General features: G+C 44.0%; 1 protein-coding gene across 1 annotated transcript in view; it reads left to right on the top strand.

The window, feature by feature from the left end:
- The window catches only part of LOC124616573 (hemicentin-1-like), a 294,411-nt gene that overhangs the window by 242,457 nt on the left and 24,246 nt on the right, over positions 1-27,708 (top strand). The window contains exons 5-6 of the mRNA XM_047144893.1: positions 12,838-12,999; positions 22,339-22,473. Coding sequence (XP_047000849.1) covers positions 12,838-12,999; positions 22,339-22,473 — 297 coding nt within the window. The remainder of the gene's footprint in view (positions 1-12,837; positions 13,000-22,338; positions 22,474-27,708) is intronic.

Genomic DNA, 27,708 nt, shown 5'->3' with positions numbered 1-27,708 from the left:
CCCCCGGATGTTCTTACGTATTCACCACCAGGTAGAACAAAATTACTCTGTCATACTCTTTCTCGTTCCGAAAACACACAATCCATATCAGTAATATTGACATGAAAAACAATCATCCCCACAAAGAAACAACAAATACCTCTTTAGTCCGGAACCACGGGGCTGTTACGGCCGCAGGTTCGAATCCTGCCTCGGATATGGATGTGTGTGATGTCCTTAGGTTAATTAGGTTGAAGTAGTTCTAAGTCTAGGGGACTTATGACCTCAGATGTCATGTCCCATAGTGCTTAGAGCCATTTGAACCATTTGATATGCTAAACCCAAAAAAACCAATATTACAATTATACAACTTACTTACGTGACCTTAACATATACGGCACATCTCGCCCCTTACGTTGCTCCCCAATTCCAGATCACTTCTTTTTACCCTTTGTAACTTTCCCCTCCTGGTTGGTTGCCGATAACTGTGGCACCCCCTCTACCACCCCTTTAAACGGTTTTATTTGACTGACGTGTATACCAGAGGTTTTTGTGGGGAACTGCGTCTTCACGATGACTGGAGGAATCTTTCCACGACCTGGTGTTTTGTAGAAAAATTTCTTCGTTTTCCGTTTGACATATAATGACTAGTAACCACTACGCACAACCCTACGCGGTATTGCGACATTTTTCCCAGGCGTCTGTTCGGTTGTTCCTGTCGCTCTAGCGCCTTCGTGTTTGCCTTTTATACATTCCTCCAGACTTGCATAATTCTTGTGGGAGACTTTCTCACTGACTCACCTTCCAATCCTGATTTAGGAACCAAAACGTAAAAGGGAGATGGCATTTTCCTCCCGTACACCACCTCGAATGACGATAAGCCGATTGCTGTATGAACCTTCGTACTATAGGCACATTACATAAGGGAAACATTGGACCAACAGTCGTGCCTGGAACCTAGGTAATAGCTCAACATTTTTTTAGCTGTCTTGTGTACGCGTTTGGTTCTCCCATTAGTCTGAGAATGAAGCAGACTCGTCCGTAACTTCCATACACGCAAGTGCGGCATTGTTGTTTCATTAAATTCGGGACAAAATTCGTACTATGGTCTGTAATTATAGTCTCGGGCACCCCAAAATTTAATATCCACTTGTCTACTAACACCTGCGCTACAATATTAGCCCGTTGATGCGGCATCTGTACCACTGCCATAAAACGAGGAAAATGATCAATAGTCTTGAGAGCGTACGTATCTCCTGGAAGTGTTTTATTATATGGTTTGAGGACATCCAAACCTAACACAGAAAATGAACTGGACGCCTCTGGTAACCTTTGCAACGGCACCTTGTGATGCGTAATGTCGGCAATCTGCGCACATTGCACACAGCCCATAACATACTGCTCCACGTCACGCTTCCTGTTCCTGCACCAAAACTGCTCCGCTACACGTCTGTCCATTGCACGTCACCCACCATGTCCAGACAACATATGGCCATGAGCTTGTTGCAAAAGTTCCTTCTGAAAACCCTGTAGAAGCACCACATGTGGTCCAGACCTGTTCATTCTACACATCAAACCTTCGAGCATAACGAAATGTGACTGTGGCTTAAATGTCTAGCAGTCCTTATCCCTTTCCTGTGTGCCCACTGCCCCTCTTCAATGCTCTTCCCTAGTATACGTAACATTGCTTCCCTGGGGGCTAACGAATATGCATTTGCTTGTGATTTCCCTGGCTTATGGATTACCTCATATTCAAATACACTAAGCTTATGTGACTTCGTCAATCTACCAGGTGGATCATTCAAATCAAGGAACCATTTCAATGAGGCGTGATCTATCACGACATTCAACTGCCTTCCATACAGGTAACACTGAAAATACATAATACTATACATGACCGCCAATATCTCTTGCTCCGTTGTTGAACAGATACACTCTGCCTTATTTAACTACCTTGAAGTGTAAGCTACCGGATGTTTCTGAACACCTGTCCCAAAGCACAACTGACTGCCGCATCTGAAGCATCACATAGAAGGATAAATCTTTCTCGAAATCTGCAAAAACAAATACTCGATCAAAAAACTAATTTTTCTTTCAATTTTCAAATGCATCGTGACATTCCTGCGACCAATGGAATTTCATCCCCTTATTCCGTAGCTGTTCAACGGTGCGGCTATTTTTGCAAAGTTCTTGATGGACTGTCTGTAATAATTGCAGAGGCCGATAAACGACTGTACCTACTTAGTTTTTTGTGGTATCGGATTATTTATAACTGCGTCTGTAAGATGAGGATATGTCTGTACACCATAATCACTAATCACGTGCCGCAGATACTATACCTCATTTCCGCAAAATGTCACTTGTCCACACCTAAAAACAAACGTGCTCATCGAAGTATACCAAAGACATCCTCCAAACGTCTCACACGCTCTTGTAAATATTCTGAATACACAATTATGTCGTAGACATTGACCAAATAGCTTTTTGGCTTTAATTCTCTCAGTCCATTTAACAACCGCTGAAAAGTTGGCGTGCATTCTTTAGTCCAAATGGCATGCATCTGTAATGAAAAGTCCTGCTGGGATGGTAAATGCTGTTTTTGGACTATCTTCAGGTGCCACCTCCAATTGATGGTGTCCGCTTCTGAGGTTGTAAAGAACCGACACTAAACAACATTATCGAAAGTTATTGTGATATAAGGGATTGGATTAAATGCATAAAATAGTTCGCTCATTTACATATCTGTAGACACAGTAAAATCTGTATTTCTTTGTGTCATCCGCCGATTTATTCGACACGACGACCATATTTGTGCTCCAGGAAATATAACTCGATTCTATGATCCCACCACATAGTTGTTGTTCAATAAATTCTTCTACCAATGGTTGCAGCTGTTTTGCTTTATGGTATGCTCCCTATAAATTGGTATGCAATCCCCTGTCGGTATGCGATGTTGCGTCAGTGGGGTTGCCAGTAAACCTCCAAACAAAATAGATCACTCCATAGTCATTCGATCACTCTCCTTCAAGTGACCTATCCCTCGTAACACTACCGTATCGAAGGTTTGCTTGTGGCTTTCCTTTAGGCTCGACCTTCCATCATCTTCCAAGACTTCCAGGTTAGCTATTTTGCACAGTTTGACAGGGTCACCCCCCCACTAACCAGAATCATGTATTCCCCGTTAATGCCACTCGCATGCGACAAACTCTTGTGGACGAAACAATGCAAGCTATCAAACTCTTCATTCCTTAAGAGAGGTTCAACCACAAATGTTTACCTCAGCAAACCCACACCATCTTTCCCGACCTACTGGTATTTTACATGGCTGCGATCAGCTAAAAACATATGAACTTTTGTTGCTTTCACCCTAAGGTAGGTGAACCATGCGACATTGATTCAGTTGCAACTGTTTCCCCCCGTTGAAACAGAGTCCCACTGACTTGCAAAAGATCAATCTTAACGAGATATTTGTCGGGAAAGTCTAGCCCAAGAGTCACTGAATAACCTTTGCCTATGTGTGGCAATATTCCATGTGTTCACTGAATTTAGTTTTCCCGACTGAAAACTCCAGTACACCCAATGATTCCACTCTGTCATCGCTAACCCAACGTAACCTATACTTGGTTCCCCAGTCTCCTCTTTCATACGCCGTCCAGGCTGATAATGGACACATTTGCACCAGTGTCCTCCAAAAGTCTCTGTCACCTGCCACCCGCTAAGCCCATTAAGTTACGTTACGTCTGTGCAGTTACGTGTGCTGTGTTACTTTCTATCGGGATTGCCTTCCGATGGTTGAAGCAATCCCGTTTCCGTTTAACGGCTGCTTCCCTTGCCAGAACTTTCCACCCTTCCAAACTCTGCACTGAAATGCATAGCATTCTGCTTGCTTACACTGCCTCTTTATGTACACCTCCAAACTACATCTATAACACTTGACTTCAGAAGCAAACACACGATGGTCCGCTCTTTGCTTTGTGGCAATATTGACCTCCTCCATAAACGTTGTGCTTCTAAGAGCTGACTCTAATCCTTCGGGTCTTCAATCCGTACTCTCCGTGACATTTCAGCGGGTATACACGCAAAAGAAACATCCAACCGCTCTAATTTCTGCCTCCTGTAAGGGTACCCTATTAGCTTCTACGTCCTGCGTCTGTACATAACGTGTTTGCATTTAACTTATGGATTCCATAAGCTGTTCTGGTTCTCGTGCCGCTATCACAGTTCAGTGGCACACTCCTGGACATGCTTTACTCAATGTCTGCAGGTGGACAACATATGCTTTGGCATCTTCTACGAAACACATTGGCGCCCGAAGACTTCCGGCATAAGAAGTCAGCCTCATTCTGCCAACGGCCTTGTCAAAGAGAGCGGAGGAGCGGATAGAGGTTCAGGGCACTCTCTTGTCCTAGGGGTGGGAAATTGCCCCTAAAGGCGGAAGAAGCAGCAATGATCAACGACATGAGGATGCAGAAGGCAATGGAAACCACTGCATTAAAGACACGTAACGTGTATCCACAGGACATGTGGCCTGTAATTGAAGAAGTGTCATGATGATCTCTCCATTGGCAAAAGATTCCGGAATATTCCCCCATTCGGATCGACGGGAGGGGACTGCTAAGGGGGAGGTTAACATGAGAAAAAGATTGAATAATCAACGAAAGGATAACGTTCTACGAGTCGGGGCGTGGAATGTCAGAAGCTTGAACGTGGTAGGGAAACTAGAAAATCTGAAAAGGGAAATGCAAAGGCTCAATCTAGATATAGTAGGGGTCAGTGAAGTGAAGTGGAAAGAAGACGAGGATTTCTGGTCAGATGAGTATCGGGTAATATCAACAGCAGCAGAAAGTGGTATAACAGGTGTAGGATTCGTTATGAATAGGAAGGTAGGGCAGAGGGTGTGTTACTGTGAACAGTTCAGTGACCGGGTTGTTCTAATCAGAATCGACAGCAGATCAACACCGGCAACGATAGTTCAGGTATACATGCCGACGTCGCAAGCTGAAGATGAACAGATAGAGAAAGTGTATGAGGATATTGAAAGGGTAATGCAGAATGTAAAGGGGGACGAAAATTTAATAGTCATGGGCGACTGGAATGCAGTTGTAGGGGAAGGAGTAGAAGAAAAGGTTGCAGGAGAATATGGGCTTGGGACAAGGAATGAAAGAGGAGAAAAACTAATTGAGTTCTGTAACAAGTTTCAGCTAGTAATAGCGAATACCCTGTTCAAGAATCACAAGAGGAGGAGGTATACTTGGAAAAGGCCGGGAGATACGGGAAGATTTCAATTAGATTACATCATGGTTAGACAGAGATTCCGAAATCAGATATTGGATTGTAAGGCCTACCCAGGAGCAGATATAGATTCAGATCACAATATAGTAGTGATGAAGAGTAGGCTGAAGTTCAAGACATTAGTCAGGAAGAATCAATACGCAAAGAAGTGGGATACGGAAGTACTAAGGAATGACGAGATACGTTTGTAGTTCTCTAACGCTATAGATACAGCAATAAGGAATAGCGAAGTAGGCAGTACAGTTGAAGAGGAATGGACATCTCTAAAAAGGACCATCACAGAAGTTGGGAAGGAAAACATAGGTACAAAAAGGGAGCTCCGAAGAAACCATGGGTAACAGAAAAAATACTTCAGTTGATTGATGAAAGGAGGAAGTACAAACATGTTCCGGGAAAATCAGGAATACAGAAATACAAGTCGCTGAGGAATGAAATAAATAGGAAGTGCAGGGAAGGTAAGACGAAATGGCTGCAGGAAAAATGTGAAGACATCGAAAAAGATATGATTGTCGGAAGGACAGGCTCAGCATACAAGAAAGTCAAAACAACCTTTGGTGACATTAAAAGCAACGGTGGTAACATTAAGAGTGCAACGGGAATTCCACTGTTAAATGCAGAGGAGAGAGCAGATAGGTAGAAAGAATACATTGAAAGCCTCTATGAGGGTGAAGATTTGTCTGATGTGATAGAAGAAGAAACAGGAGTCGATTGAGAAGAGATAGGGGATCCAGTATTAGAATCGGAATTTAAAAGAGCTTTGGAGGACTTACGGTCAAATAAGGCAGAAGGGATAGATAACATTTCATCAGAATTTCTAAAATCATTGGGGGAAGTGGCACCAAAACGACTATACACGTTGGTGTGAAGAATATATGAGTCTGGCGACATACCATCTCACTTTCGGAAAAGCATCATCCACACAATTCCGAAGACGGCAAGAGCTGACAAGTGCGAGAATTATCGCACAATCAGCTTTACAGCGCATGCATCGAAGCTGCTTACAAGAATAATATACAGAAGAATGGAAAAGAAAATTGAGAATGCGCTAGGTGACGATCAGTTTGGCTTTAGGAAAAGTAAAGGGACGAGAGAGGCAATTCTGACGTTACGGCCAATAATGAAAGCAAGGCTAAAGAAAAATCAAGACACTTTCATAGGGTTTGTCGACCTGGAAAAAGCGTTCGACAATATAAAATGGTGCAAGCTGTTCGAGATTCTGAAAAAGGTAGGGGTAAGCTATAGGGAGAGATGGGTCGTATACAATATGTACAACGATCAAGAACAAAATGCTCGTATTAAGAAGGGTGTAAGACAAGGCTGCAGCCTTTCGCCCCAACTCTGCAATCTGTACATCGAGGAAGCAATGATGGAAATAAAAGAAAGGTTCAGGAGTTGAATTAAAATACAAGGTGAAAGGATATCAATGATACGATTCGCTGATGACATTGCTATCCTGAGTGAAAGTGAAGAAGAATTAAATGATCTGCTGAACAGAATGAACAGTCTAATGAGTACACAGTATGGTTTGAGAGTAAATCGGAGAAAGACGAAGGTAATGAGAAGTAGTAGAAATGAGAACAGCTTGAAACTTAACATCAGGATTGATGGTCACGAAGTCAATGAAGTTAAGGGATTCTGCTACCTAGGCAGTAAAATAACCAATGACGGACGAAGAAAGGAGGCCATCAAAAGCAGACTCGCTATGGCAAAAAAGGCATTTCTGGCCAAGAGAAGTCTACTAATATCAAATACCTGCCTTAATTTGAAGAAGAAATTTCTGAGGATGTACGACTGGAGTACGGCATTGTATGGTAGTGAAACATGGACTGTGGGAAAACCGGAACAGAAGAGAATCGAAACATTTGAGATGTGGTGCTGTAGACGAATGTTGAAAATTAGGTGGACTGATACGGTAAGGAATGAGGTGGTTCTGCGCAGAATCGGAGAGGAAAGGAATATGTGGAAAACACTGATGAGGAGAAGGGACAGGACGATAGGACTTCTGCTAAGACATGAGGGAATGACTTCCATGGTACTAGAGGGAGCTGTAGGGGGCAAAATCTGTAGAGGAAGACAGAGATTGGAATACGTCAAGCAAATAATTGAGGACGTAGGTTGCAAGTGCTACTCTGAGATGCAGAGGTTAGCACAGGAAAGGAATTCGTGGCAGGCCGCATCAAACCAGTCAGTAGACTGATGACCAAAAAAAACGAAACACATGTTAGCAACATACAGGGTTACTTCATCTGACCACCCATGTGCTTCCGCAGCGACCCTAACATCTTCAACGAAAATTGTTTTTGCGTCCGTTGCCTTGCCCGAGAAAGAATGAACCAGCGCGACCACTGCCGACCTGGCAGTGGTCGCACTGGTTCATTGTTTCTCGGGCAAGGCAACGGACGCAAAAACAATTTTCGTTGAAGATGTTAGGGTCGCTGCGGAAGCACATGGGTGGTCAGATGAATTAACCCTGTGTGTACGGAGCAGACGGCACTCTCCCAAGATTGATTGCGACTGATCATAACTCAACGAGCCTCTTACTCACGATGTAAATTTCTCTCCTTCATGCTCTCAAACTACTCTTTTAACGTTTGCACTTGATAAGTTAATGCAGAAACTGTATCTAAGATAGTAACACGTGCTTACACCATTTCCCGTTCCCCACTTCCACCTTAATTCAAGTGACCTTTCCTTTTTTTTTTAAAAAAAAAAGAAAAAAGACAAAACACGAACTTCCATTCAACACTCCACAGAAAATGTAACTACAGATTAGTTCCGCCGGCTAATTATCGTCCATCTACGTTCAATACAACTACTAGACAGATGACCAGTACGCCTGCATACAGAACAAACTCCTGCTACAGCTCTGGTACGCGGCAACTCGTGCCCAGATAAATTGCAAAATGGACGACTCACTGGCATGAAATTATCACGCCCACCATTACCTCTAAATATAAGTAAGTCCACCGGTTCCTGTGGCTTCAGAAAAGTAGCTCTAAAAATCGTGTGTCCTAGCTCACACAACTAACTCTGACGAGAAGAGGAAACATCAAAAATAATATAAACAAAACTTGGACTCACAGCACCACCTAACCTACGTAAAGTGCCACTGCCTCACTTACCACTGACCGAAACCAGCTCTCTCACTAAAACATAGTGTTGGACGTGAAACAACACCTTCCGACACGACATATTGTGTTGCAAAGCGAAACGACCACTTCCTGACACGAGGCTGTTACAACCCCCTGAGCTCAAGGGTTGTAATATGTCCGAACGACCGAGAGGTATAGGTTGGCACAGTGGGGTGGCTCATGCTGAAGCGTGCTGAAGCGTGCAGAGAAACAATGTCAAGGGTGTAATTGATTTTATTACATCGAAAGTACACTTCGGGCCTTTCGCTGACCCCGGTGATGGCGCTGTGCAGCGCGCGTGCGATTTTGCCAATGCTGATTTCTACATCTACATCTACATTTTGACTCCGCAAGCCACCCAACGGTGTCCGGCGGAGGGCACTTAACTTGGTGCCACTGTCATTACCTCCCTTTCCTGTTCCAGTCGCGTATGGTTCGCGGGAAGAACGACTGCCGGAAAGCCTCCGTGCGCGCTCGAATCTCTCTAATTTTACATTCGTGATCTCTTCGGGACGTATAAGTAGGGGAAGCAATATATTCGATACCTCATCCAGAAACGCACCCTCTCGAAACCTGGACAGCAAGCTACACCGCGATGCAGAGCGCCTCTCTTGCAGAGTCTGCCACTTGAGTTTGCTAAACATCTCCGTAACGCTATCACGCTTACCAAATAACCCTGTGACGAAACGCGCCGCTCTTCTTTGTATCTTCTCTATCTCCTCTGTCAATCAGATCTGGTATGGATCCCACACTGATGAGCAATACTCAAGTATAGGTCGAACGAGTGTTTTGTAAGCCACCTCCTTTGTTGATGGACTACATTTTCTAAGGACTCTCCCAATGAATCTCAACCTGGCACCCGCCTTACCAACAATTAACTTTATATGACATTCCACTTCAAATCGTTCCGTACGCATACTCCCAGATATTTTACAGAAGTAACTGCTACCAGTGTTTGTTCAGCTATCATATAATCATACAAAAAGGATTCTTCTTTCTATGTATTCGCAATACATTACATTTGTCTATGTTAAGGGTCAGTTGCCACTCCCTGCACCAAGTGCCTATCCACTGCAGATCTTCCTGCATTTCGCTGCAATTTTCTAATGCTGCAACTTCTCTGTATACTACAGCATCATCCGCAAAAAGCGGCATGGAACTTCCGACACTATCTACTAGGTCATTTATATATATTGTGAAAAGCAAAGGTCCCATAACACTCCTCTGTAGCACGCCAGAGGTTACTTTAACGTCTGTAGACGTCTCTCCATTGAGAACAACATGCTGTGTTCTGTTTGCTAAAAACTCTTCAATCCAGCCACACAGCTGGTCTGATATTCCGTAGGCTCTTACTTTGTTTATCAGACGACAGTAAGGAACTGTATCGAACGCCTTCCGGAAGTCAAGGAAAATGGCATCTACCTGGGAGCCTGTATCTAATATTTTCTGGGTCTCATGAACAAATAAAGCGAGTTGGGTCTCACAGGATCGATGTTTCCGGAATCCATGTTGATTCCTACAGAGTAGATTCTGGGTTTCCAGAAATGACATGATACGCGAGCAAAAAAAACATGTTCTAAAATTCTACAACAGATCGATGTCAGAGATATAGGCCTATAGTTTTGCGCGTCTGCTCGACGACCCTTTCTGGAAACTGGGACTACCTGTGCTCTTTTCCAATCATTTGGAACCTTCCGTTCCTCTAGAGACTAGCGGTACACGGCTGCATGGTTATCCGGCCGCCTAGCCTTCCACACGTAGCACTTCTATTGACGCCACAGCTAAGTGCACCTGTACGTGTTGGTTGCGCCGACAGCTAGGGGCACGTCTGACTACTTCCTCAAGCGCAGTTCGTGGAGCCCCTGTAGAGCGCTGAAGGGAAACAGCAGACCGCCGTCGTTTCAGTAAGCCTCAGCAGCTCCCGGTGCCCATCCAGGGCAGCTCTGTCGGTGACCGCAGACAGCTCTGTACCTGGGAGGCCGCGAGATCGCGCGCCGACCCCGCCTCTACGCATGACAGCTAGCAGTCTGTGTACGATGTCACCCAGCGACCTGTCCCGCCACAGCTATGGTGTATCAGTGTAGCGGAGGTCGGCGGTAGTTTCAGCGGGCCTGTTGGCTGCTGATATTCATCAACGGTAGGTAGTCGTGGTTGGCCTGCAACTTAAACACTCCTCATTCTCTCTCGTTCTAGATGTGGACGGATAGACAACGCGACAGCCCGATTTGAGCCTCTGGTCTCGCTTATTTATACATATTTTCTCTACATTCCTGATGCACACTGAAGCGCCAAAGAAATTCGTATAGGCATGCGTATTCAATTAAATTGTGTGTGAAATCTTATGGGACTTAACTGCTAAGATCATCAGTCCCTGAGCTTACACACTACTTAACCTAAATTATCCTAAGGACAAGAACACACACCCATGCCCGAGGGAGGACTCGAACCACCGCCGGGACCAGCCGCACAGTCCATGACTGTAGCGCCTGAGACCGCTCGGCTAATCCCACGCGATATGCGTATTCAAATACAGATATATGTAAAGAGGCCGAATACGGCACTGCGATTCGCAACGGCTATATACGACAAGAAGTGTGTGGGGCAGTTGTTAGATCGGTTACTGCTGCTACAGTGGCACGTTATAAAGTTTGAGAGTGGCGTTACAGTTGGCGCACTAGCGATGGGACACAGCATCTCCGAGGTAGAGATGAAGTGGGAATTTTCCCGTACGATCATTTCACGAGTGTACCGTGAATATCAAGAATCCGGTAAAACATCAAATTACCGACTTCGCTGTGGCCGCAAAAAGATGCTGCAAGAATTTGACCAACGACAACTCAAGACAATCATTCAACGTGACATAAGTGCAACCCTTCCCCAAATTGCTGCAAATTTCAATACTGGAGCATCAATAAGTATCAACGTGCGAATCATACAACAAAACAACATGACAACATCGATATGTACTTTCGGAGCAGAAGGCCCACTCGTGTACCTTTAATAACTGCATCGACGTTGGAGTGTTGATTAACAGCAGCCTGTTTCAAATGTATATACTTAGAAGGAGAGACAGCATTGGTCGTATTTTTTTGTTTTTGTTTTATTAACCGCAAAATCGATTTTCGGTCACTTAGTGACCGTCCTCGTTGCTGTAATATACAATTTAAATTGGTAGGCACTTGTGTCAACAAGCTTAGAGCGATCACATAAATGTTTATGTTGACACCAGTGCCTACCAATTTAAATTGTATATTACAGCACTGAGGCTGGTTACTAAGTGACCGAAAATCGATTTTTCAGTTAATAAAAATAAATACGACCAATGCTGTCTCTCCTTCTAAGTACATCCATTATCCGGTCGTGGTGCACAGGACACTCCATGGAGTCGCCAATCAATAACTTTTCAAATGGTTCAATTGGCTCTAAGCACTATGGGACTTAACATCTGAGGTCATCAGTCCCTAGACTTAGAACTACTTAAACCTAACTAACCTAAGGACATCACACACATCCATGCCCGAAGCAGGATTCGAACCTGCGACTGTAGCAGCAGAGTGGTTGCGAACTGAAGCGCCTAGAACCTCTCGGCCACAGAGGCCAGCGGAAGCATGTTTCCTGGTCGGGAGAGTCTCGTCTCAAATTGTATCGAGCGCATTGACGTGTACGGGTATGAAGACAACCTCTTGAATCCATGGACCCAGCAAGTCAGCAGGGGACAATTCATGCTTCCGCTGGCCACCAAATTCCCCAGACATGAACATTATTGAGTATATCTTGAATGCCTTGCAACGTGCCGTTCAGAAGAGATCTCCGCCCCCTCGTGCTCTTCCGGATTTATAGACATCCCTGTAGGATTCACAGTGTCAGTTCCCTACAGCACTACCTCGGACATTAGTCGAGACGACACCACGTGGTCTTACGGCGCTTCCGCGTGATCGCGGGGGTCCTACACGATACTTGGCAGGTGTAGCAGTTTCGCTCTTCAGTGTAATTCCTCTGGACGGAACAAGTGGTGTGCTCTTTAATACTTAAATCGTCAGCTTTCCCTCAGCCCACTTCAGCTTCTACACACACGTCAATAGGCGCTGTTGTAACAGCAACGATGGGTTCACAGCACGTCAGAGCCCTGTGCTGCCCTGATTATTTCACAGTGGCGTCCGGATCCTGCCTTCTCGGCTCGAGTGCTGTCGTAAACGTAGCTCGCAGAATCGTTTACTCAATATCAAAACCGCCCGCGCCTGCCAGCCAATGCGACAATCGGTCCCTTAACTACTACTTTCCAGCCATAGCTAAGTGTACTTTACAAGAATTTCCCATATCGATGCCTGTACTTATTCGTGACACAGCAGTTCTCTGGGTATCTGTGTACTCGGACGTAGTAGATACCTCTTTCTGGGTACTATGAGTGTTGGTGAACTGTTTTGCGTGTTGGCAGGTGTCGTGGGTGAGGCGGCGCGACTGGCACATCCTCTCGTCCGGCCTGTACACCTACACCAACGACGAACGCTTCCAGGTGAGCAGTTTCAACAACCGCCAGGACTGGACGCTGCACATCAGATACGTCCAGAAGAGGGACAACGGCACCTACGAGTGTCAGGTGAGTCACTAACTGACTTTAAAGGAGTTTTGATTACATTGTTAGTGTTTTCGAGAAATCGCGAATGAAATGTCTCACCAATACGTTGAACAAATCCTCCCACAGCCATGTTAGGCTAGCTTCTGTTAATTTACTGATGTGGTTGACTTCGAAGCATTCAGCCTCACTATTAGCGGCTATCTGTAGAGCGATTAAAAAAGACCTGCTAAGGAAATAAAGTACGCAGAGGTGACAAAAGTCATGGGGTAGCCATATGCACATATACAGATGGCGGTGTGTTGCGTACACAAGGTATAAAAAGGCAATGCATTGGAGGAGCTGTCATTTGTACGAAAATGATTGGTGTCAAGAAGTTTCCAACGTGATTGTGGCAGCACAGTGGGAAGTAACAGACTAACAGGACGGTAGTTGGAGCTAGACGCATAGGACAGTCCACTTCGGAAATCGCTAGGAAATTCGATATTCCGAGATCCACAGTGTCGAAAGTGTGCCGAGAGCACCAAATTTCAGGCATTTCCTCTCACCACGGACAGCGCAGTAGCCGACGGCCTTCAATTAACGACCGAGGGCAGCGGCGTTTTCGTAGAGCTGCCAGTGGTGAGAGACAACCAAAACTGCATGAAATAACCGCAGAAATCAGTGTTGGACGTACGACGAACGTATCCGTCAGGACAGAGCGGCTAAATTTGGCATTAATGGACTGTGGCAGCAGACGACCGACGCGAATGCCTTTGCTAACAGCACGACATCGCCTGCAGCGCCTCTCCTGGGCTCGTGATCACGTCGGTTGGGCCTCTATACAACTGGAAAACCTTGGCAGGTCAGATGAAGGACATCATCTTTCTGACAGTCACTGTTGTAAGTTTTTATTACACTACTGCAATTTCGGCCTTAGGCCACTATCAAGTACTGATATTAAGGCTCAACGTAATGTATGCTGATACACTTGTATGTCTTTTTTTTTATCTTTATTGTATTTCAGTTCCCCATCGGGGCGGACTGGCAGCAACATACGTGCTGCTCTTCAACCGAATGACATAAAACATACAATAGCAGACATTTAAAAATAACATAAAGGGAAAAAAAACATGGTGTACATAGATATAAAAAAGGGGGGAACATTATGGAAGACGGTAGACAAAAACGGGCAACTGTAAAGTGGAGATAAAAACCGGAAAAAAGTAGCGAAAAAAAAAACACTGGGACAATTAAAAGAGCACAAGGCGAAGTATGGCCGGAGCACAAAAGTATCAATGGACGGCGTAGAACATAACAATCACTATTAGTAATAATATGTACAAATACAGCACACAAGTAAAATCACACATCTGGACGCACAAGAAAACAGCACCAAACACAACACTGATGTAGCACACTGATGACGAAGAGCAAAACACAGGATCTGACAGGGGCATAGTGATGAGGGGGAAGGGAGGGAGGGGGAAGAGGTTGTGGAGGGGGGAGAGACGGGTAGGGGCGCTTCGAAGAGGGCTGGGGAGGGAAGGACGTGGGTGGGACACAGTTGAGGAGGGGGGTGCTGGACTCGTGGGGTGGAAAGGAGGAAAATCCACTCTGGGAGAAGGAGGGGAGAGGAAAAGGGGAGCCCTGTGGAGGGGAGAGAGCAAGGCCAGGTTACAGTTGGAAGGGATTTTTATATCGTTGACAGTACTGTTAAATACACACGTGGCATTGTTACATAGTGTGAGCGCACGTATTCAAACATCGTAAAACAACATTAGCTCAAAGTGCACATGTTCGTTAAACCGTCACTAGTCACAAATGCATTAGACCACCATGGGTGTGTAATAATAACTTATAACAGTCACTGGCGTAAAGATGAAGTCCTTCAAAAAATTTATTACTGTAAATCCCAACTACAACAAGTTTATTCACGGTCAGATGAGTCCCGATTTCAGTTGGTAAGAGCTGATGCTACGGTTTTGAGTGTGGCGCAGACCTCACAAAACCATGGACCCAAGCTGTCAACAAGGTGATGTGCAAGCTGGAGGTAGCTCGATAATGGTGTGGGCTATGTTTACATGCGGCTGGCTCCTCTGGTCAACTGAACTTATCGTTGACTTAAAATGGTTATATTCGGCTACTTGATCCCAAACGAAAATGGATTTTTTACGGATGACATTGCCCCACTTCACTCTGGCGCTGTTGTTCGCGATTGGTTTGGACAACATTCTGGAGAGTTCGAGCGAATGTTTTGGCCGCCCAGATCGCCCGACATGAATCCTGTCGAACATTTACGCAACACAATCGAGTGTTTAATTCGTGCGCAAAATACTGCACCATACGACAGTAGGGGCAACGTTGCTCAGTATTTCTGCAAGAAACTTCCAGCCATTTGTCGAGTCCATGCCAGCTGAAGTTTCTCAACTACGCAGGGAGAAAGGAGATGTAACACGATATTAGGAGATAGCCCACGATTTTTGTCACCTCGTTGTACATCCCCCCATGAACCGTAGACCTTGCCGTTGGTGGGGAGGCTTGCGTGCCTCAGTGATACAGATAGCCGTACCGTAGGTGCAACGACAACGGAAGGGTATCTGTTGAGAGACCAGAGAAACGTATCGTTGCTGAAGAGGGGCAGCAGCCTTCTCAGTAGTTGCAGGGACAACAGTCAGGATGATTGACTGATCTGGCCTTGTAACACTAACCAAAACAGCCTTGTTGTGCTGGTACTGCGAACGGCTGAAAGCGATGGGAAACCACAGCCGTAATTTTTCCCGAGGGCATGCAGCTTTATTGTATGGATAAATAATGATGGCGTCCTCTTGGGTAAAATATTCCGGAGGTAAAATAGTCCCACATTCGGATCTCCGGGCGGGGGCTATTCAGGAGGATGTCGTTATCAGTAGAATGAAAACTGGCGTTCTACAGATCGGAGCGTGGAATGTCAGATTCCTTAATCGGGAAGGTAAATTAGAAAATTTAAAAAGGGAATTATCGAAGTTCGGTGGCAGGAGGAACAAGGCTTTTGGTCAGGTGAATACAGGGTTATAAATACAAATTAAATAGGTGTAATGCAGGAGTAGGTTTAATAATGAATAAAAAAGTAGGAGTTCGGGTAAGCTACTACAAACAACATAGTGAACGCATTATTGCGGCCAAGATAGACACGAAGCCCACGCCTATGGCAGTAGTACAAGTCTATATGTCAACTCGCTCTGCAGATGACGAAGAAGTTGAAGAAATGTATGATGAGATAAAAGAAATTATTCAGATAGTGAAAGGAGACGAAAATTTAATAGTCGTGGGTGACTGGAATTCGATAGTAGGAAAAGGAAGAGAAGGAAACATAGTAGGTGAATATGTTTTGGGGGGAAGAAATGAAAGAGGAAGCCGCCTGGTAGAATTGTACACAGAGCACAACTTAATCATAGCTAACACTTGGTTCAAGAATCATAAGAGGAGGTTGTATACATGGAAGAAGCCTGGAGATACTGACAGGTTTCCGATAGATTATATAATGGTACGACAGAGATTTAGGAACCAGGTTTTAAATTGTAAGACATTTCCAGGGGAACATATGGACTCTGACCACAATCTATTGGTTATGAACTAAAGAAACTGCAAAAAGGTGGGAATTTAAGGAGAAGGGACCTGGATGAACTGACTAAACCAGAGGTTGTACAGAGTTTCAGGAAGAGCATAAGGGAACAATTGACAAGTGTGGGGGAAAGAAATGCAGTAGAAGAAGAATGGGTAGCTTTGTGGTATGAAGTAGTGAGGGCAGCAGAGGATCAAGTAGGTAAAAAGACTAGGGCTAGTAGAAATCCTTGGGTGACAGAAGAAATACTGGATTTAATTTATGAATGGAGAAAATATATAAATGCAGTAAATGAAGCAGGCAAAAAGGAATACAAACGTCTCAAATATGAGATCGACAGGAAGTGCAAAATGGCTAAGCAGGCATGGCTAGAGGACAAATGTAAGGATGTAGAGGCTTATGTCACTAGGGGTAAGATAGATACTGCCTACAGGAAAATTAAAGACACCTTTGGAGAAAAGAGAAGCACTTGTATGATTATCAAGAGCTCAGATGGAAACCCAGTTCTAAGCAAAGAAGGGAAAGCAAAAAGGTGGAAGGAATATAGTGAGGAACTATACAAGGGCGATGTACTGCAGGGCAATGTTATAGAAAGGGAAGAGGATGTAGATGAAGATGAAATGGGAGATATGACACTGCGTGAAGAATTTGATAGAACACTGGATGACCTAAGTCGAAACAAGGCCCCAGCAGTAGACAACATTCCATTAGAACTACTGACGGCCTTGGGAGAGACATTCCTGACGAAACTCTAACATCTGGTGACCAACATGTATGAGACAGTCGGAGTACCCTCAGACTTCAAGAAGAATATAATAATTCCAATCCCAAAGAAAGCAGGCGTTGACAGATGTGAAAATTACCGAACTATCAGTTTAATAAGTCACGGCTGCAAAATACTAACGCGAATTCTTTATAAACGAATGGAAAAACTGGTAGAAGTAGAGCTCGGGAAGGATCAGTTTGGATTCCGTAGAAATGTTGGAACACGTAAGGCAATACTGACCCTACGACTTATCTTAGAAGCTAGATTAAGAAAAGGCAAACCTACGTTTCTAGCATTTGTAGACTTAGAGAAAGCTTTTGACAATGTTGACTGGAATACTCTCTTTCAAATTGTGAAGGTGGCAGGGGTAAACTACAGGAAGCGAAAGGCTATTTACAATTTGTACAGAAACCAGATGGCAGTAATAAGAGTCGAGGGACATGAAAGGGAAGCAGTGGTTGGGAAGGGAGTGAGACAATGTTGTAGCCCCTCCCTGATGTTATTCAATCTGTATATTGAGCTAGCAGTAAAGGAAACGAAAGAAAAATTCGGAGTAGGTATTAAAATCCTTTGAGAAAAATAAAAACTTTGAGGTTCACCGAAGACATTGTAATTCTGTCAGAGACAGCAAAGGACTTGGAAAAGCACTTGAACGGAATGGACAGTGTCTTGAAGGGAGGATATAAGATGAACATCAACAGAAGCAAAACGAGGATAATGGAATGTAGTCGAATTAAGTCGGGTGATGCGGAGGGGATTAGGAAATGAGACACGTTTGGGGAGAAAATAACTGATGATGGTCGAAGTAGAGAGGATATTAAATGTAGACTGGCAATGGCAAGGAAAGCGTTTCTGAAGAAGAGAAATTTGTTAACATCGAGTATAGATTTAAGTGTCAGGAAGTCGTTTCTGAAAGTATTTTATTGGAATATAGCCATGTATGGAAGTGAAACATGGACGATAAATAGTTTGGACAAGAAGAGAGTAGAAGCTTTTGAAATGTGGTGCTACAGAAGAATGCTGAAGATTAAATGGGTAGATCACATAACTAATGAGGAGGTATTGAATACGATTGGGCAGAAGAGGAGTATGTGGCACAACTTGACAAGAAGAAGGTATCAGTTGGTAGGACATGTTCTAAGGCATAAAGGGATCACCAATTTAGTATTGGAGGGCAGCGTGAAGGGTAAAAATCGTAGACGGAGATCAAGAGATGAATACACTAAACAGATTCAGAAGGATTTAGGCTGCAATACGTATTGGGAGATGAAGAAGCTTGCACAGGATAGAGTAGCATGGAGAACTGCATCAAACCAGTCTCAGGACTGAAGACCACAACAACAACAACAATATTGTACATAACTAACCAAATTTACGTTGCCACTTAGAAAACATATGTACACGACTGTGCAGTAGCACTGTTTTACCATTAATAGGGCATAGTGAGACGGGGGAATGTATCTCGTGTCATAAAACGTAATTAGTACTTCCGGTTCCAGCACAGATGATACAAGGGTTATATATATTTGATATGTGTGCATATAATTATGTTGTGGTGTACCTGATGTAGACACGGAACTATTTTGAAGTAACACGTGTTTGTAGGCCGTAAATCAGTAGCAATCTAAATTCGTAGCGTAGGGATGATGGTGGTAGCTTCTGCAGAGACATTTCTTCTCTATTTGGGCTTCCTATTTATCAGGTAAATAACTAGTCGTGTTTGGATTTCCACTTTTCCCAATACTTTTTCATTCTATCAGTGCTATCGTTTCCGAAATACTAACCGCTTTGCCCTGGAAATGGTAGTTGAAACTTAATTCATTATCATCAACATTTAAGACTGATTATGCCTTTCAGCGTTCAGTCTGGGGCATAGTCCCCCTTATAAAATTTCTCCACGATCCCCTATTCAGTGCTAACATTTTTGCTTCTTCTGATGTTAAGCCTGTTACTTCAAAATCATTCTTAACCGAATCCAGGTACCTTCTACTTAGTCTACCCCGACTCCTCCTACCCTCTACTGCTGAACCGATGAGTCTCTTTGGTAACCATGCTTCTCCCATGCGTGTAACATGACCCTACCATCTAAGCCAGTTCGCCCTGACTGCTAATCTATAGAGTTCATTACCAGTTTTTCTTTGATTTCCTCATTGTGGACACCCTCCTGCCATTGTTCCCATCTACTAGTACCTGCAATCGCCTTAGCTACTTTCATATCCGTAACCTCGCCCTTAGTGATAAGGTAACCTGAATCCACCCAGCTTTCGCTCCCATACAACAAAGTTGGTCGAATGATTGAACGGTGCACAGATAACCTAGTCTTGGCACTGACTTCCTTCTTGCAGAAGAGAGTAGATCGTAGCTGAGCGTTCACTGCATTAGCTTTGCGACACCTCGCTTCCAGTTCTTTCACTATGTTGCCATCCTGTGAGAATATGCATCCTAAGTACTTGAAATCGTCCACCTGTTCTTTGTTCCTCCTATTTGGCACTCAATCCGTTTATATCTCTTTCCCACTAACATTACTTTCGTTTTGGAGATGCTAATCTTCATACCATAGTCCTTACATTTCTGATCTAGCTCTGAAATATTGCTCTGCAAACTTTCAAACTTAATTTCGAAATGTATTTCTCTCCAGACTTTCATATTCTTCAACCTTCATCTCTTTCAGATCACTTCTGATTCCTTAGAGCCAATTGCACCAAAAAGAATTTTTTGCGATCCACGTGTTAAAAAAATCTTACATATCCTATTATCATTCATTCGAACCAGCTGGAGGAAAAACGTCGTCCTATATCTTACTACTGTTACATGACAATTTTCCTTGACAGACAGTAGATCTCTTCTGTATACATCTTTAATCAACTGAAAGGCCATTCTCTTCTTCCTGACTTTGAATTTATTAGCCACCCCGTCACTGCCGTTCTTCTGTATTACCTCACCAAGACAGTATTGACTCTTTTAATTTTTGCGTAATATGTTTTCACGAAATTTGGAATTTTTTTTTATATTTTCGTATACTCTGATTGCATAAGATATTTTAAGTCCTGTTCTTACTGCATTCTTGTCAAAACGATAATTTCTCTTGTTGCCATTGATATGTCTGGGAGAATTTTGCAAATTAGTCGACATAACCAAAACTATGAATTTTATGAGTCTTGTTTCTATAGCGTAATTGCATTTGGTCATTTTCCCAATTTTCTATAATGGCGTTCTTTCAATTAATTTTGATTACCGTAAACATAGAGTGCTAAAGAACCTGCAGGCGTTACTAGGCGAAAAAAATTCTTAATTGTTTTCAGTGTATTCATCATTTCACATTCTGTATGATTTCATTCCTTGTAGGAACGAATTTTAATCAATGATTATTTTTTTATCTGTCGGAAGTGCTGAAATCTGCTCTAGATATCGCTTTTGATACGTCGTTCATGCGCTTTCTTACAAATACAGTGTAAATTAGAAATCAGTGTACGGTACAAACAACGTGCTTTAAGGTAAGTAAAGCACCGCTGCCTCACAGCATCTAATTACTGACAGGTTGTTTTTCTTTTTTGAGGGGGGGGGGGGAGCATATGTTGACACAAAGTTTTGCGTCAGCGGGGTGCAGCCAGTTAATATTTCCCTGGGGTAGGATCTGTGGTACGGGCAAGTGGGGGAATAAGGGGAGATGTTAGTATAGGTGCAAGAACACGCAAAGAAGCAATGGGATTTCAGTTTTTGAGTTTACGACGTACTTAGGTGTAATGAAAGTCTTCTAAGTAATTTAGGACAGGAGGGAATTTTATCACTTGATAAAGCCGAGCATTCATGTGGGAGAAGATGAAGACAGGAATAAAAGTGGATTGCTTGACAATCGCGGACTTGTACATGTGGTAAAATTTTATGAGCACAGAGAGCTAAGCTTCGAGGCCTATACGTAAAGTAAGGTCCGATCGGTCGCAAAATGGAAACCACTGTGAAAATCTAAAACGTTTAATTTGCAACAGTTGGCTACACTTTCCAGCTACTTCTCTACATAGTCGTCGCTTCGATTTAGAGGTTTGTCGTAGCTTTCTATCAACTTTCCAATACCCTCGTCATAGAATGCAGCCGCATTTGCTTCCTGCCAATTCTCTAAGCTGGTCTACAGGTGGTTGTCCGTGCCTGCACATAGTCTTCATAGCCCGCGGTTCATGTGAGCAGAGATGAAGAGTCAATTACGGGCTCTATTAAACGCTGCAGGAGCATCTTCACTGCCCCTGCAGAGTGCGGCCGAGAACATGCAGAAGTAAACGCGTCACGCGGTGTAGCCACGCGGTCAAAACCACCTTGTTACGGTCTATGGCAGTTAGATCCCGAAAGACCGTAAAACAAATTTCCAAGGAAACGCATCACAGTTATGTTATGTGGCTGGACGACATCAGGCGAAATCTGACACCAGGCCCTCATATTTGACGAGAGACACTATTGTTCTAAGCATCTTTACGTTCTCACTGTGTGCTCAGAACTGAAAAGAGCTAAGTGGCGCGATTGACGGACATACTAGAGACATTGCCCAACACATGTGTGCAAAGCTTTGTCGGATTTTCACTGTGGTTTCCATTTAGCACCCCATCGGACATTAGTTTCCCAATAGCCCTCGTATGTTGACTATGGAAAGAAAAGGAAAGATGGAGTCAACCGATCCATTCATATCGATGAACTAGGGTGCCAGTTTTCCTGAGTATAAAGAATGTAAAGGGGCGACCAAAAAGTTTCCATTTTCAGATGTTGCTGCAGCCTATATGCCCAGGGAACTCAGTGTGGGTATATAAGATGTGGGTATGTAGGAGCCGACATGTAGGGGGGGGGGGGGGGGGTTAAGTGTGGCCTTGGAACGGAAACATTTTGGTCGCCCTCATGTAATTTTAGAATAGTGCCAGAGCTTAGAAAATAAGCGGCAGACCATGGGAATGCTGCAGGACTGATTAGCAATAAGAAAAAGTAGGTTAATGGAAAACTCATTGCGAATTGCTTGACAGCAACATTGTTACAGGTGGCTACGGACAAGGGCCTGATGTCGCACTACTTCAACCTGCACGTGGTGGTGCCCACGGCGTTTATACTGGGCAACGGCGAGTACCACATCGGCGAGGGCAGCACCATCTCTCTCGTCTGCATCATCGAGAATGTACGTAGACATAATCGACCCAAGGTGTACAGATTGTAACAAAAATATTCCAAGAAACCCGAGGGTTTGTAGAGGCAGCCTGGACAAAGAAACTGGGGGTAGGAACCCTTGTTCTGGAACGTCATGAAACGGCGCACACGGAGAGATGTAAAGGCTGGCTCATGTCGCTGGGACACCCCTTCCGCAGCAAACGTGACTTGTAACTTTGACGAGCTGCAAGTGAAACTCGTCGCAATGGGCCTGGGAGTACGCAAAACTTCAAGAGTCCGCGGTAAATGAGGAAACCTATAACTATGCTGTGGAAGGCGCAAAGCGTAGCAGCAGCAAAGGTGTCAGCAACGCAAACTTACGTTTACTGTCGACGGGGTTGTCCGGCGGTTGGCATCTGCAACTTAATTTTGTAGCGTCGGTGGCTGACGTTTTCGGACTTAGCTTCTTAGCCTCAATTTCTTCCGGAAATCTGTACAAAACTTCGAAGTTTGTTGGTATATTTTTGTCAATATACACTGACGGAAAAGAATCGCAACACCAAGAATTAGGCTGGCTGTACAACGTAAACGAAAGTTGGCAGGTGGTTTCTGTATATGAAAGATTATGCCTATTCATACTTCGCGCCAGTCACATAAGAGTGGCGCTAGTACCATCACTACGAGGCAGAAAGCAGGTTTGCTTCAATGCTACAGCTGTAACGATCGTGAGATTGGACGTGGACCATCGTGTTCGACGTATGGTTCTGGCGCGTCGTACTGAATCTGCAGCAGCCGTCTGACCGGCAGTTGGCACCACAGTGACACAGACAAATGTCACAAATCGGGTTCCTCAAGGACGGCTACGGGCGAGACGTCCTGTAGCGTGCACTCCACTGACCCGAGACCACCGCCGTTCGCGACGTCAGTGGTGTCAAGCGAGAGCTCACTGGAGAGCAGGGTGGAGGTCTGTTATGTTTTCTGATGAAAATTAGTTCTATCTCGGTACCAGTGATGGCCGTGTGTTGGTTAGAAGAAGGCCACCTGAGGGTCTGCAACCAACCTGTTTGCATGCTAGACACACTGGACCTACACGGTCTAGAGTGCGATTTCGTAAGATGGCAGGAGTACTCTTTCGCGCACTGATGCAAATTTGTACACTACTGGCCATTAAAATTGCTACACCAAGAAGAAATGCAGATTATAAACGGGTATTCATTTTACAAATACATTATACTAGAACTGACATGTGATTACATTTTTACGCAATTTGCCTGCATAGATCCTGAGAAATCAGTACCCAGAACAACCACCTCTGGCCGCAATAACGGGCTTGATACACCTGGGTATTGAGTCAAACAGAGCTTGGATGACGTGTACAGGTACAGCTGCCCATGCAGCTTCATACCACAATTCATCAAAAGTAGTGACTGGCGTATTGTGACGAGCCAGTTGCTCGGCCACCATTGACCAGACGTTTTCAACTGGTGAGAGATCTGGAGAATGTGCTGGCCAGGGCAGCAGTCGAACATTTTCTGTATCCAGAAAGGCCCGTACAGGACCTGCAACATGCGGCCGTGCATTATCCAGCTGAAATGTAGGGTTTCGCAGGGATCGAGTGAAGGGTAGGGCCACGGTCGTAACACATCTGAAATGTAACGTCCACTGTTCAAAGTGCCGTCAGAGCGAACAAAAGGTCACCGAGACGTGTATCCAATGGCACCCCATGCCATCACGCTGGGTGATACGCCAGTATGACGATGACGAATACACGCTTCCAATGTTCGTTCACCGCGATGTCGCTAAACACCGATGCGACCATCATGATGCTGTAAACAGAACCTGGATTCATCCGAAAAAACACCATCGCAGGCGCTCCTGTCTGTGATGCAGCGTCAAGGGTAACCGCAGCCATGGTCTCCGAGCTGATAGTCCATGCTGCAGCAAACGTCGTCGAAGTGTTCGTGCAGATGGTTGTTATCTTGCAGACGTCCCCATCTGTTGTCTCAGCGATCGAGACGTGGCTGCACGATCCGTTACAGCCATGCGGATAAGATGCCTGTCATTTCGGCTGCTAGTGACTGGCGGCCGTTGGGATCCAGCACGGAGTTCCGTATTACCCTCCAGAACCCACCGATTCCATATTATGCTAACAGTCGTTGGATCTCGACCAACGCGAGCAGCAATGTCGCGATATGATAAAGTCGGAAACGTGATAGTACGCATTTCTCCTCCTTACACGAGGCATGACAACAGCGTTTCACCAGGCAACGCAGGTCAACTGCTGTTTGTGTATGAGAAATCGGTTGGAAACTTTCCTCATGTCAGCACGTTGTAGGTGTCGCCACCGGCACCAACCTTGTGTGAATGCTGTGAAAAGCTAATCATTTGCATATCATAGGATCTTCTTCCTGTCGGTTAAATTTCGCGTCTGTAGCACGTCATCTCCGTGGTGTAGCAATTTTAATGGCCAGTTGTGTATGTCATTCTCGTTATTCGACCTGTTGTACTGCCCATTCATGATCAACATTTCAGGGGTTGTTCTCTAAAAGGATAATGCTCGCCTACATACTGTTGTTGAGACCCAACATGCGTTACAGAGTGTCGACGTGTTGGCTTGGCCTGCTCGATCACCCGACCTGTCTCAAGTCGAGCACATACTGGACTCTAGCGTCATCCACAAACAGCGTTAATCGTTCGTGTGTTGACCGACCCGGTGCATCAGGCAGGGAACTCCATCCCACAAAGTGACTTCCGGCACCTCAACAACACAATTCAAGCACGTCTGGATGCTTGAACTCAACACTATCGCGGTTACACCGGTTATTAACGTACCAGAATTTCACATTTGAAATATCTTATCTCGCGCTTACATTAACGTGTGATCTTCCAATGATAACCACTTACCAGACAAGTCCATTCAAAAAATTGATTTATTCTACATTAATTACTTTCAGTGTTGCTATTTTTTCCCTCAGTGTATATTTTCCTAAAAGTGGGTGTATAAAAAGCACGGAGGCTAATGTTATATCATTCTAAGATTGTTTCCATATGACATTGTGCTGCACAGAAAAATACCTGCATCTACTTATAGGAACATTTGAGTAGATTATAGACTCATAGAAGATTGACCGAGACAATAAACATGCAAATGTTGTGATCATTGGTACAGTATCAGCTCTCGCAAACAGAGTCACTCATTCACACGAAAATCACACAGGTAATAAAACGTGGAAGTAATAAATGGGTTTACCACATAAGTTTAACCGTGGTAGCATAATTCATTAGTCTGCAAAAATCAGTCATGTGTTTTTGTAAACATTTTGATGTTGATATAGCTTACATGATCTTGAATAACTTACCATAAAACAGTCAATAATAAACATGGAACGAAAGTTAATTCTTTTTCACTGTTTACTGGTTGGAAACAGATTAGCGTTCAGAAACGCAACTTGTCCGATATTTATAGAAATACACTGATAATGCCATGAAAACGTACTCTTAAAGCTAAAAGACGTGGAAAACGTATTTTAATCAGGCACTACGCTTCAACCGGAAACAAACTGCTTTGTTGTGCATTGTGAAGATAGTATTCGACATTAAGGCTCGTACGTATCTCTGTAGATTATCTTTCGACGCTCTATCAATAAATGGAGCAGGAGGAATCTTTAACCACTGCCAAAGAGATGGTGAACTTCTTAGCCAGGATCACCTGTACAGAAACTCCATTGTTAATTACCGGTTTCGGTAACCATGATTCCCATTTTCAGACCGCGACAAAGCGTTATTGCAAGTCTCCTGTACCAATTGTACAGGTACCCATAATAGGGGCGTTGGACGAGATAAATAATGTATCCGCAAGTCAACTTTCAAACCACAACAAACAGAATAATTCACCAATTTTTTGTGCTCCGTATCACACAACTCCACTGCAGCCAGGGCACCGCGAATACGTTTCATGCGCGGACTGTGTTCACTGCAGAGTCACTGACGTATACAACTCAAAATTCTTCAGATGTTTTTCAGAGAGGCTTTAAGGGAAGCAAACTCTACTTCTTAAATCAAATCAAAATTTACAGTGATTTAGAGATCAGTCGGAACAAATCTAGAACGAACAGACTTCAACCGTAGGAGATGCCCAGATTATTTCTGGAAATTGTTATAGGATGCTGATGGTGATTTTGTTACAGATGAACTTTTGTTTACTCATTGGTCTTGGCAAACATTCATGGCCATGCTAAACTATTGCGCAGTAATACCTGCTTTGCAACCTTATTATGCATCTTCACACTTCTCGTGTGTGGATTTTACCTACTTCTCAATCACATTTATCCTTTTCGACCTACATATATTCCTGTTTAGAGAATTTTCTTTGTCGTAACTAGGCAAATCACTTCATTTTTACCATATGACTTGTCAACCCCGTGTAGTTCTACACGTAGCTATGCATTATTACCTACTTTTAATTTGCATTGTTGCATTGGTTTACTTACATTAGGCTATTGATATTATTATACATACTTTGTTCTAATTTTCGTCCTTTCTGGATACGCGTCATCCAAGCCATGCGATATGAGCTCCACAAACCAGTATCTTTGTACTCCTCAGCTCACCCTCTGAGTGGTTACGCGCTTATCATTTCACCGCTGTCACCACCCTGGAAGCTATGTTGTAGCATGTCACAAGCTGACGCTATAGAGTGGACTTCAAGATCCTACTTGCGTTTCCAGTTCGAACATTCAGTTGCTTTATTTTTAATGTTACCGTACTTCATTTCGTGACAATGTGTGCTTTCAGCATGTCTGAGAATGAGAAATTGTAGAAATCGCAATCACAAAAATCATTTTCAACAGGTATAAGCGGAATGACAACAATGAATTATTTATTCTTGCAGAATATATGGAAAGTAAAACAGTTTTTGGTCTGAAATTTGTTTATCCAATTTCGTAATCGGTTTAGATCATTATGACAATGATCATATTGATATAAAACAAAAAGGGTGTATATATTTTTGAATAAGTGCATAATCAAGCGATACGAGAGCATAAGTTCATTCACATGACCTGAGAAACATCTGAGAAAAATACTTGATCCCTTAAAGTTAGTAAAAGATGAGGCAGAACCGAGTAAGCAATTACGAGAAATAGCTGCTCGATGGCGGGTGGGAGGAAGGGAGGGGGGGGAGGCGGTCAGTTGCACGTGGTCACGTGGTCTCCCTTTGTTCCGTCGGTGACCTCATTTCAGCAGCCAACATGGTTTGGACCGGAGC

Source organism: Schistocerca americana, chromosome 5, assembly GCF_021461395.2.
Source record: "Schistocerca americana isolate TAMUIC-IGC-003095 chromosome 5, iqSchAmer2.1, whole genome shotgun sequence".
NCBI classification, from domain to species: domain Eukaryota; kingdom Metazoa; phylum Arthropoda; class Insecta; order Orthoptera; family Acrididae; genus Schistocerca; species Schistocerca americana.
This window is presented reverse-complemented; position numbering and strand designations above follow the sequence as displayed.